General features: G+C 40.4%; 1 protein-coding gene across 6 annotated transcripts in view; it reads left to right on the top strand.

The window, feature by feature from the left end:
• The window catches only part of LOC5572215 (high affinity cGMP-specific 3',5'-cyclic phosphodiesterase 9A), a 781628-nt gene that overhangs the window by 678712 nt on the left and 90774 nt on the right, over window positions 1-12142 (top strand). For all 6 annotated transcript variants that reach the window (XM_021853022.1, XM_021853027.1, XM_021853024.1 and 3 more), the window contains one exon: window positions 5344-5669. In XM_021853022.1, the coding sequence (XP_021708714.1) occupies window positions 5344-5669 (326 nt within the window). The remainder of the gene's footprint in view (window positions 1-5343; window positions 5670-12142) is intronic.

The following is a 12142-nucleotide window of genomic DNA, read 5'->3' as shown; positions in this document are numbered from 1 at the left end:
GAAGCTTGAAAGCTTCTTCTCCGGAAGCTTTTAAGCTTCTTCTCCATAAGCTTGTAAGCTACTTCTCCAGAAGCTTGTAAGCTTCTTCTCCAGAAGCTTGTAAGCTTCTTCTCCAGAAGCTTGTAAGTTTCTTCTTCAGAAGCTTGCAAGCTTTTTCCTCTAGAAGCTTGAAAGCTTCTTCGCCAGAAGCTTTAAAGCTTCTTCTCCAGAAGCTCGTAACTTTTTTCTCCAGAAGCTTGTATGCTTCCTCTCTAGAAGTTTGGATGCTTCTTCTTTTGAAGCTTGGAAGCTTTTTCTCTAGAAGTTTGGAAGTTTAATCTTCAGAAGTTTGGAAGTTTCATCTCTTGAAGTGTGGAATCTCCTACTCCAGAAGCTTGGAACCTGCTCGTCTAGAAGTTTGGAAGCATCTTCTCTTTGAGCTTGAAAGCTTCTTCTTCAGAATCTTGGAAGCTTCTACTCCAAAAGCTTGGAAGCTTTTTCTTCAGATGCTTGGAATCTTCTTCTCTAGAAGCTTGGAAGCTTTTTCTCTAGAAGTTTGGAAGCTTCTCTACAGAAGCTTGTAACTTTCTTCTGCAGAAGCTTGAAAACTTCTTCTCCAGAAACTTGGAAGCTTTTTCTCTAGAAGCTTGGAAGCTTCTTCTCCAGAAGCTTGGAAGCTTCTTCTCTAGAAGCTTGAAAGCTTCTTCTCTAGAAGTTTGGAAGTTTCTTCCCCAGAAGCTTGGAAGCTTCTTCTTCAAAACTTGAAATATTATTGTAGAGTAATCTAGAGAAACTTGGGAGCTTCTTCCCCAGAAGCTCTGCTCCAGAAACTTGGCAGCTTCTTCTCCAGAAACTTGGAAGCTTATTCTCCAGAAGCTTGGATTTTTTTTCTCCAGAAGCTTGGAAGCTTCTTCTCCAGGAGCTTGGAAGCTTCTTCTCCAGAAGCTTGAAAGCATCTACTCTAGAAGTTTGAAAACTTCCTCTGCAAAACCTTGAAAGCTTCTTCTCCAGAAGCTTCAATGCGCCTTCTCCAGAAGCTTGGAAACTTCTTCCCTAGAGCTTGAAAGCTTCTCTTCTCTTGGAGCTTCGCAGCTTCTTCTCCAGAAGCTATGAAGTTTTTTTCTCCAGAAGCTTGGATGCTTCTTCTCCAGAAGCTTGGAATTGTTTTCTTCAGAAGTTTGAAAGCTTCTACTCCAGAAGCTTGTAAGCTTCTTCGCTAGAAGCTTTGCAGCTTCTTCTCCAGAAGCCTGGCAGCTATTTCTCTAGAAGTTTGGAAGCTTCTTCTCCAGAAGCTTAGAAGTTTCTCCAGACTTCTTGGAAGCTTCTTCCCCAGAAGGTTGGAAGTTTCTCCAGAATTCTTGAGAGCTTCTTTCCCAGAAGCTTGGAAGCTTATTCTCCAGAAGCTTGGAAGCTTATTCTCCAGAAGCTTGGAAGTTTCTTTTCTAGAAGCTAGGGCGCTTCTCCAGAATTTTTGGGAGCTCCTTTTCCCGAAGCTGGAATCTTCTTCTCCAGAAGCTCGAAAGCTTCTTCTCCAGAAGCTTTAAAGCTTCTCGTCTAGAAGCTTGGAAGCTTATCTTTCAGAAGCTTGGAAGCTTCTTTTTCAGAAGCTTGGAAGCTTCTTTTCACAAGCTTGGAAGCTTATTCTCCAGAAGCTTGGATTTTTGTTTCTCCAGAAGCTTTGAAGCTTCTTCTCCAGAAGCTTGGCAGCTTCTTATCCAAAAGCCTGGAAGTTATTTCACCAGAAGTTTGAAAGCTTTTTCTCCAGAAGCTTGAAAGCTTCTTCTCCAAAAGCTTGAAAGCTTTTCCTCCAGAAGCTTGGAAGCTTCATCTCCACAAGCTTTGAAGCTTCTTCTACAGAAGCTTTAAAGCTTCCTCTCCAAAAGCTCGGATGCTTCTTCTCCAGAAGCTTGGAAGTTTCTTCTCCAGAAGCTTGGAAGCTTCTTCTCGGAAGCTTCATCAGCAAAAAATTGGATGCTTCTTCTTCAGAAATTTAATAGCTCCTTCTTCAAAAGCTCGGAGGTTTCATCTGCAGAAACTTGGATGCTTCTTCTCCACATGCTTGGAAGCTTCTTCTCCAAAAGCTCGGATGCTTCTGCTCCAGAATCTTGGACCTTTTTTCTCCAGAAGCTTGGAAGCTTTTTCTTCAAAAGATTGGAAGCTTCTTCTTCAGAAGATTGGAAGCTTCTTCTCCAGAAGCTTGAAAGCATCTTCTCTAGAAGTTTGAAAACTTCCTCTGCAAAACCTTGAAAGCTTCTTCTCCAGAATCTTGAATGCGCCTTCTCCAGAAGCTTGGAAACTTCTTCTCTAGAGCTTGAAAGCTTCTCTTCTCCAGAAGCTATGAAGTTTTTTCTCCAGAAGCTTGGAAGCTTATTCTCCAGAAGATTGGAATTGTTTTCTTCAGAAGTTTGAAAGCTTCTTCTCCAGAAGCTTGTAAGCTTCTTCGCTAGAAGCTTTGCAGCTTCTTCTCCATAAGCCTGGCAGCTTTTTCTCCAGAAGTTTGGAAGCTTCTTCTCCAAAAGCTTAGAAGTTTCTCCAGACTTCTTGGAAGCTTCTTCCCCAGATGTTTGGAAGTTTCTCCAGAATTCTTGAGAGCTTCTTTCCCAGAAGCTTGAAAGCTTATTCTCCAGACGCTTGGAAGTTTCTTTTCTAGAAGCTAGGGCGCTTCTCCAGAATTTTTGGGAGCTCCTTTTCCCGAAGCTGGAATCTTCTTCTCCAGAACCTCGAAAGCTTCCTCTCCAGAAGCTTTGAAGCTTCTCGTCTAGAAGCTTGGAAGCTTATTTTTCAGAAGCTTGGAAGCTTCTTTTTCAGAAGCTTGGAAGCTTCTTTTCACAAGCTTGGAAGCTTATTCTCCAGAAGCTTGGATTTTTTTTCTCCAGAAGCTTGGAAGCTTCTTCTCCAGAAGCTTGGAAGCTTCTTCTCCAGAAGCTTGGAAGCTTCTTCTCCAGGAGCTTGGAAGCTTCTTCTCCAGAAGCTTGAAAGCATCTACTCTAGAAGTTTGAAAACTTCCTCTGCAAAACCTTCAAAGCTTCTTCTCCAGAAGCTTGAATGCGTCTTCTCCAGAAGCTTGGAAACTTCTTCCCTAGAGCTTGAAAGCTTCTCTTCTCTTGGAGCTTCGCAGCTTCTTCTCCAGAAGCTATGAAGTTTTTTTCTCCAGAAGCTTGGAAGCTTATTCTCCAGAAGCTTGGAATTGTTTTCTTCAGAAGTTTGAAAGCTTCTACTCCAGAAGCTTGTAAGCTTCTTCGCTAGAAGCTTTGCAGCTTCTTCTCCAGAAGCCTGGCAGCTATTTCTCCAGAAGTTTGGAAGCTTCTTCTCCAGAAGCTTAGAAGTTTCTCCAGACTTCTTGGAAGCTTCTTCCCCAGAAGCTTGGGAGTTTCTTTAGAATTCTTGAGAGCTTCTTTCCCAGAAGCTTGGAAGCTTATTCTCCAGAAGCTTGGAAGCTTATTCTCCAGAAGCTTGGAAGTTTCTTTTCTAGAAGCTAGGGCGCTTCTCCAGAATTTTTGGGAGCTCCTTTTCCTGAAGCTGGAATCTTCTTCTCCAGAAGCTCGAAAGCTTCCTCTCCAGAAGCTTTAAAGCTTCTCATCTAGAAGCTTGGAAACTTATTTTTCAGAAGCTTGGAAGCTTCTTTTCACAAGCTTGGAAGCTTATTCTCCAGAAGCTTGGAATTTTTTTCTCCAGAAGTTTGGAAGCTTCTTCCCCAGAAGCTTGAAAGTTTCTTCTCCAGAAGCTTGGAAGCTTCTTCTCCTGAAGCTAGAAATATTTTTCTCCAGAAGTTCGGAAGCTACTTCCCCAGAAGCTTGGATCATTCTTCTCCAGAAGCTTGGAAGCTATTTCTCCAGAATCATGAAAGCTTCTTCTCTAGAAGCATGAAAGCTTCTTCTCTAGATGTCAGATCAACAATCAAAATCAGTTGACAATTATCAGACTAAACTGAACAGGACCTACACCAATAAGGATTCAAGTTTTGTGCTTAACGTTTAGTTACGTTAATCCCAAAATGCATTTGAGTATAGGTCTCATAATCTACAGGTGTAACAATTAATGAGCTAACAAAGAATGACCTTCATACTCATACATGGCCTGTGCGATTATGCGTTCATGTGTGCGATATTGTTCATTAAGCTTCGGGAGATCACTGTATTCATTTGCAAATCTGAAAGCCAGTTTTCTGAGGAGTTATTGGAAAACCTTGAATTGCCGTCGAACTTAACAACTGGTAGGACTTGAGTATGTTTTCAATACGGGTATAACAATTTTTTTCACAATATTGTGGAAGGTCACTTGTAACGCTTGCAGATTGCTTGTATATCAGTGCTCGGATAACCTTGAACAGTTGTTGAACTCAAATCAGTGTATATTGAGTCCATATGGGTATCAACCTTGTTAATAATCTTCTGCAGATCCAAAGGTCTATGTAGGTCCATATAAGGTTTTGTGGGTATACTTCTGTTCGCAATGTTCTGAAAGTACATTCGTTACACTTGTAGATCTGATGACCTACCTCCCGAAAAGTTCTTGGATAACTAGTGATGATGTTGCGACTGGGAGGATAATTGTAATTTTATGGTTTTCTCAGTCTTATAAATTAAAACGGCTTGTTTGACAAAGCCCATCGTTTCGGTCCCGTGTATTGGACGTTTTTCAAGGGATAAGCAGTTAACCATCTCTCGTCACCTAACGTAGAAATCTTTAGGAGAGATGGAGCTTCTTGTAATGCCGTTTAACATTGGGTGTTAAAAATCTAGGGGGACTGACTATACTAACCACACTACACTACTGTCATCCTGAATGCTTGATCCTTCTTAAAAGCGTGAGGAAAAGGCAATTTCAACGCACTCGCGATCCTGCTATGCAAATTATAAAGCTAGATCTGCAAAAAGAAATTAAAAAACGTTTTACTCGATTGAGAAACAAAAATTTTGGAAGAAAAATATCATTTCGACCCTAGATGTAAGTTCTTTTGGTAATTATCTATTTCCGTTGGAATTGCTTTGCGAATTATTCCATGAGCGATGATTGGTATTTAAGTTACCAATGACAAATTGTTTTGACTTATTTTGAGTCAATTTCCGCAAGTGAGCTTGAAGCACTAGATTGTTAGGAAGCTATGGAAGAATTTTAAGCATTTTTTGTTGATTTTTTAATGTTTTCAAAATTCTCAGTGTTTTGAACCGCCCTAATGTTGCGCTATCTATCCAGCTTTCATCGTCTTCCTTGTCTCCCCCACATTCAGCATTGAAATTAAGCCCATCCACGCGTAGATACCTTTCGTTGCATTCGAGGAAGGAAATGAGCTTCCTCGAGCGTCCCGGTACGGTGATCTGAACCGAGTGGCATATTGACTCCTCTTGTTTCGTTCGATTGCAGGTCTCAGCAGCCGGCCTCGGTGTCCTCCGCACCGGAAGACCAGCCTGCCGAAGCACTCGGACGTGAAGAAGCGCTTCCTGGAGATTGCGGACACGACACTGCCGGACGAGGTGAAGGCCGCCCTCCGGCTGCCGGCGTTCGATTCCTACGAGTGGGAGGACTGGGACGTGATTCACCTCATGCAGACCATGTTCGTCGAGCTGAACCTGCTGGAGAAGTTTCAGATCCCGCGGGAAACGCTGCGGGAGTGGCTGTACGAGGTCTACAAGCACTACAACGACGTCCCGTTCCACAACTATCGGCACTGCTTCTGTGTGGCGCAGATGGTGAGTACATACATTTAGGCGTAACCGTTCGAGATGCTTATAAGCTTGCATTGTTTGTTTTGCGGTGGTGGCTGCTGGTTGGAGCGCAATATGTTTATGGACAAAGTTTTTTCATTGCGTTTACTTCCGAAAAGTTGTGTTTGACTTTGGATACAAATTTGTAAGCTTTCGGTATACTACCTGTTCAACCATTTGTCTGTGTAGTGGGGTTAATATGACCCCAAAGCACTTTTAAGGGCTGCAACTTTTTGTTAATTACCCATCCTTTTTATGCAATTTCCTAACACATATTGTACTTTGTATGTGTCTTGAAATCATCATCATCATTTTCTTCTGCTTCTTGGCATTACGTTCTCACTGGGACAGAGCCTGCTCTTTCGCTTAGCTTTCTTTGCCAAAGTTGCCATTTTCGCATTCGTATATCGTGTGGCAGGTACGATGATACTCTATGCCCAGGTGAGTCATGGAATTATCGATTACGACAAAAAACCTTGACCTACCGGGATTCGAGCTGAGACACCTTCAGCATGGCTTTGCTTTGTAGCCATGGACTCCGAAAAATTCTGAACTTTCTTTCTGGTATAATTATATTCAACTAGTGGTCCCAACAAACTCCCATACAAAATAACAGATTATTTCTATCCCGTTTTTCCGACTATTCTGGAGACTTTTCTAAACTTTTCCTTCACACGATCACGTCGGAGCCCCTGATGAATACGACAGTGAAAGAATTGTGCAAATCCGTTGACCCGTTCTCGAGCCATTTCGTGACATACAAACACCATTCCATTTTGATTTAAGCAGATTAAGTTTTCTGTCTAAAACTGCACAAAATCGAAAAACCAGCCAAATTATCGCTATTTGAATTTGGGGTGAATATGACCCCAAGGCACAAATGACGAATTTTTTGGCACGGACATAGGGTTAAAATTAGTCACTCAAATTTCTATCAAAGTTAATGTTTTATGGTCCCATTGTCGTTTCATATGAAGACACTACCAGTCAAATTGTGCAAACAATCTCCCTTCTGTCATCATTATTCGTGTCAGAAACTTTCAAACCACTCAACATTTGCATGCGTCGTCCACAGCCGTTGATGAAACTTTTCCGCTATTATGATGAGATATGATCCCACTCCAAGGCTGGCGAAGGGCCACATCAACCATTGTGGTGGAAGTGCTTCTTCTAAGTGCACCCATGGACAACACTCTGAGATGTGTATTATATGTGAGAATCTGCGTGTGTGGAATAAATCCAACATCCAACGCTTATTTTATGCAACGATGCCTTGGGAATCCATGAGTGACGATGGTATCAAACCGTCCGCATTCTTTTGGGAAAGAAATAGTTCTCCTTCCGCAACAGTAAGGGTATCTGGGGTAATATGGAACCCCAGCGCTAAACAACTTTATAGAGATTTCATGAATATTTTGAAAAGTTTAAGATGTATTTCGTGAAAAATTGCTCCTGGTTACTTCGCAAATAGCCCGTAGGTGTAAAACAACCTTATGGGTGCATATTACCCAAAATTCCCTTACTGATTCAATCCATCATCTTTGTGTCCATTTTTCCTGCTTAGATTTATTCTCTGAATGCGAAAAATGGACGAAAGCATTGGATTGAGTCTCTTCGTTCTGATTTTTGCATTGTTGTCTTGATGGATTTGTTGGAATGCTTCTAGGTCTTTGTGCATGAGGTGTTATTCAGACTTGAGTTAACGTATTCAAAGATATACTCAAAATCGAAAAAAAACGAAATGTATGTACTGTCGCAATTGATGTGTCTGTTTGAGTTGTCCTTAACAGGATGCCTGTTGTTCAGTTTGGTTAATCATCCCTGATGCTCATCACATCATCTTGAGCAGTTCAGTTACAGATGTGAGAAGCTCCAGAACAGATCTAATACATTATATTACAACTAGGCGATCATCCATTTCTGCTGTGTTGAGAAAGTCACGAGTTGACGAACTGGAGTGTGTTATACAGTCAGTGACATAAGTTAGTAACCAAATGCTGTTTTTCCATACAAAATGTCCAAGTTTGGGGCGCTGTATCTCAGCTTCTGGTAGTCCAAAATGGCTGAAATTTGGATGACGAACTACAAATAACTTGAAATTTTGCCTGTGAGAAAATTAATACATTGCAGTCATTTTATAAAACGGTAAGTTGTGGGTTGTTGGTCTATTCCACAAAGTTGTTCAATTTCAGAAGTTACACAAATTTGCAGAACCCACCAACTTTCCACGATTTACCGACTGTATAAGGAATCCTTATCTGATCAATTTTGATAATAGTAATATAACTTCGCAGATTCTACGGAACTGTATACTGAATTCGTTGGATCAAATTTCATGGATACTTTCCGGACGTTGAAACATCGAATAAGCTGAAATTCATCTGCGAACCAGCAACCCAGAGATCATATGAAGATGTTTATTTCAAATTGTATAAATGTGCAGCTTGGTCATTTCCCACGAACTCGTTCACTACAGACGACAGCCGACGGAAGATGATCTGGGATAATATCTTATAGGCCGCATTTAGAATGGTGATCGCTTCTCACAATCCAACTTGTCGCCTTTCTTGTAGATGGGGCATATTACCCCTTCCTTCCACTCCTCCGTTTGCTTTTTTGTTTCCCAGATTGTGCCTATTAGCCGGTGCCTCTCCGGGCTCATCTTTTTGATTTTAGCTCCGAAACCATCCTTACCAGCAGCTTTATTGTTCTTGAGCTGGTGAATGGCATCCTTGGTTTCCATCGCCCGCAGTACTGACGACTTTCAGTGCCATTCAGGTGTTCGTCGAAGTGCTGCTTCCACCTTTCGATCACCTCACGATCCTCCATCAAAATGCTACCATCCTTATGCCTGCACATCTCGGCTCTCGGCACGAAGCCGTTGCGGGATGCATTGAGCTTCTGATAGAACTTGTTTCTGTTTCTTGAGACCGGCATAGCTGTTCCATCTCCTCGCACTCCGTCTCTTCCAAGCAGCGTTTTTTCTCCCGAAAGTGGCGGGTCTGCTGTGGCCGTTTCCGTCTATAACGTTTCACGTTCTGCCGGGTCCCTTGCTGCAGCATGACCGCCGCGCTGCATTCTTCTTCTCCAGAATCTACCTACATTCCTCGTCCAACCAGTCGTTCCGTCGACTCCGTCCCACGTACCCGGCGTTGCTCTCAGCTGCATCGTTGATGGCTGCTTTTACTGTTCTCCAGCAGTCCTCAGGGGCTTCATCCAGCTCACTTTCTTCCGGTAGAGCAGCCTCGAGGTGCTGTGCGTATGCAGCTGCGACATCCGGTTGCTTGAGCCGCTCTAGGTCATACCGGGGCGGCCGTCGTTACCGTACGTTGTTAACGACGGAGAGTTTTGGGCGCAGTTTAACCATCACCAGATAGTGGTCAGAGTCAATGTTAGCGCCACGATAGGTCCTGTCGTCGATAATGTCGGAGATGTGCCGTCAATCAATCAGAACGTGGTCGATTTGTGATTCTGTCTGCGGTGGTGATCTCCAGGTGTATCGGTATGAAAGGTTGTGCTGGAAGTAGGTGCTACGAATGCCCATATTCGTATAATAGTTTGTCTCGAAATTGAATTTAGTATGAATCGATAATTTTTTGAAGATAAATAAGTGTATGTCGAATATAATCGAATGAATTCTGTGAAGTACATAGGGTGCAGCATACCTCTAGGCGTTGAACGTTCTATGGAAATTTCTGACTTCGACTACAAAAAGGTTTCCAATTCATAAAATTGCTTTTTACTAAGCGATTTTAGTAGGCTATCCAGAATTAGTGACGAACTCTTCATAATTTCATCAGATAATGATCGTTTGTAAGCGTTTCAAAAATGCTAAAACATCATCAATTTTTAATATTAGAAAATAAAGCCTAGAATGCTTTCGATTCGAACGGAAACAGCTCTGGCTTTAAGTGCAATTCTAACTTCTTTTACTTATGTATTCGTTTTGATTATTTGATTAACAGAATTTATATAATTCCGCTTAGTATATCCCGTTGTACGGTATTCTTTAACATATTCACTTACCCGTTACAACAATGTTCAACATCAATGACATCACTTTGAATAAGTATTTCCGTACGATGCCTTTGCTGCAAAGGTTCGTTCGATAATAACATGAAACCTTTAGTATTGCACTGGCTTAGTCATTTTCCAAATGAAAATTAAGTTCGGTGACATCGAAACACGATGATCTACGGTGTTGCATTTATATTTGCTAAAATATTGAGTTCTGCAACTAGGACTGAACGGCATAGTAGTAGCGTTTCTGATTAGTAATTTAAAGCTCAGAGGTTCGAGGCTGGTTCCTAAAGAAATTTCTCATATGAATCTTTCACACATTTTCTAGGATATCTTCGGACATTTTTTCAAAGATTCCTTCAATAATTACTCCAGGGAATAGTAAATATTTTTTGCAGCTGTCTTCTCAGAAAACAGCCTAGTAATTGTTTCTTGAATTTCTTAGGGAAACTTTCACATTATGAAAATTCAAGAAACACTCCAGAAACTACTTTATTAGCCTTTCTAAGAATTTTGCTTTCAACTACTCTTCAAAGTTATATTGAAAGTCTTAAGATTCCCTCATCTACCATATATGGCCAAATATGATCATATTGCAGAATCCTATCATGAATTACTTCACAGTGATTCTTCCAAAGATGCCTTAAGGTTCTTTTCTAGGTATTTCTCTAAAAGGTTTAAGGCGGAAAAAAGGATAAAAGGACTTTCAGGAAAGATTTCATATCAAAAATCTGCCAGTGCCATTTCTGAAATAAAGAAATTTTAGGATAATCTCGGAGGAAATTGTTTTCAAAAAACACTTCCAAAATTTCTTCACCGCCAAGAAATTTTCAGAAAATGTTATCCTCAGATTCCGGTATGGTATTTGTATGCTGTTAGGATTTCTTTCAGAACTTCTTAAGTAAGCTACCAGTTAGTCCCGGAGACGCAGTTGACAAAGCACGTGGACATAACATAAAAATACACGTTCCTCCCGAAATCATGAATCTTTTTCCTTGTTAAGAGTGTATTCTCAGCCAACTTGCATGCAAGTTTTCCAACTTGTATGGCAATTTATTTCCTTAATTTGCCACAGAATTCAAACTTCATGTGTAAAACAATACTTATCAACAAAGTTCATTATACTTTTGACGGTAACATGTTATTTTTTGGTGGTTTAGAAAAATATTGTATTTTGCCATATAAAATAAACGGTGAATTTTATATGGAGACTGCAAACATGTTGAAAAAATTGATACAAACTAAAGTTTATCGTAAAATTTTCAATTAAATTATATCTAAATTGAAAGTGTTAGTCCTATTTTGCATGCTTGATGGATTATATCACACACAAATTTGATTAATCATACTTTAAATCTCATGTAAACAGCAATGAAACCAGTGTTGGAGGCCTGTAGCTAAAAATTGTGACGTGCTGGAATATTTCTGAGAGCGGCATCATATTCAGCAACCCCAAATCTATTAAAGACACATAAATTGATCCTTGAGACACGAAAAATTGTTATTTTTTGTTACGCTGTGTTATTGGATTATAAATATTCCCAATATTTGTTGAAACATTTCAAATTACACAGCATAACAAAAATGGCATTTTTGCGTGTCTCAAGGATCAAATTATGTGTCTCTAGTAGATTTGGGGTTGCTGAATCTGATGCCATTTTCAGAAATGATCCAGCACGTCACAGTTTTTAGCTACAGGTCGCCAAAGTTGTATAAAACACTGATTTTAATGATGTTTACATTATATTTAAGGTACATTTCATCAATCTTTTTTGTAATCTAATCCACCAAGCATGCAGAATAGAACTTAAACCTTCATTTCAGATATAGGGAGTCGATGGCGATTATGGACCCTTTGCGTATTATGGACCCCCTACAGAAAAACATAAAATAAACCCTTAAAGCAACTTTATTCCTATGAAAATTCACCGGGGGAACTTCGATTGCATTGTTAGTCAGCAGTTTCAGGCAAAATATTTGGTTTGAAACGCATAAATACAGATATATGCACAATTTTGTAAATGAAACCACACAAGAGGGTCCATAATACGCATTCCCATGAAGGGTCCATAATAGGAAACGTTAAATTTGTAAACATTTCTATTATGGACCCCGGGAGGGTCCGTAACAGGAATTCGGACAACAGTTTTCCAAATGCATATTTCGCTGGAAAAATCGAATGATTTTGTATGTGTCATATCCGTACTATGAAGTAAAAACGTTGAACTTGTTGGTAGGCTCCACAAAACGTATATGCGTCTTAGGAAAAGCGTCGAGAATCAATTTCAGCTACTAAGGGGTCCATTACTAGCATTGACACCCTAATTTGATTGAAATTGCTGGATAAAATTTCGATAAATCCGATTTTTTCAACATGCTTGCAGTCTCCATACAAAATTTTCCGCATCGAAAGTATTATAAACTTTGATGATAATTAT

The sequence above is a fragment of the Aedes aegypti genome, chromosome 3 (genome assembly GCF_002204515.2).
Source record: "Aedes aegypti strain LVP_AGWG chromosome 3, AaegL5.0 Primary Assembly, whole genome shotgun sequence".
In the NCBI taxonomy this organism is placed as follows: domain Eukaryota; kingdom Metazoa; phylum Arthropoda; class Insecta; order Diptera; family Culicidae; genus Aedes; species Aedes aegypti.
Note: the sequence above shows the minus strand (reverse complement) of the source record. Positions and strands in the feature narration are given on the sequence as shown.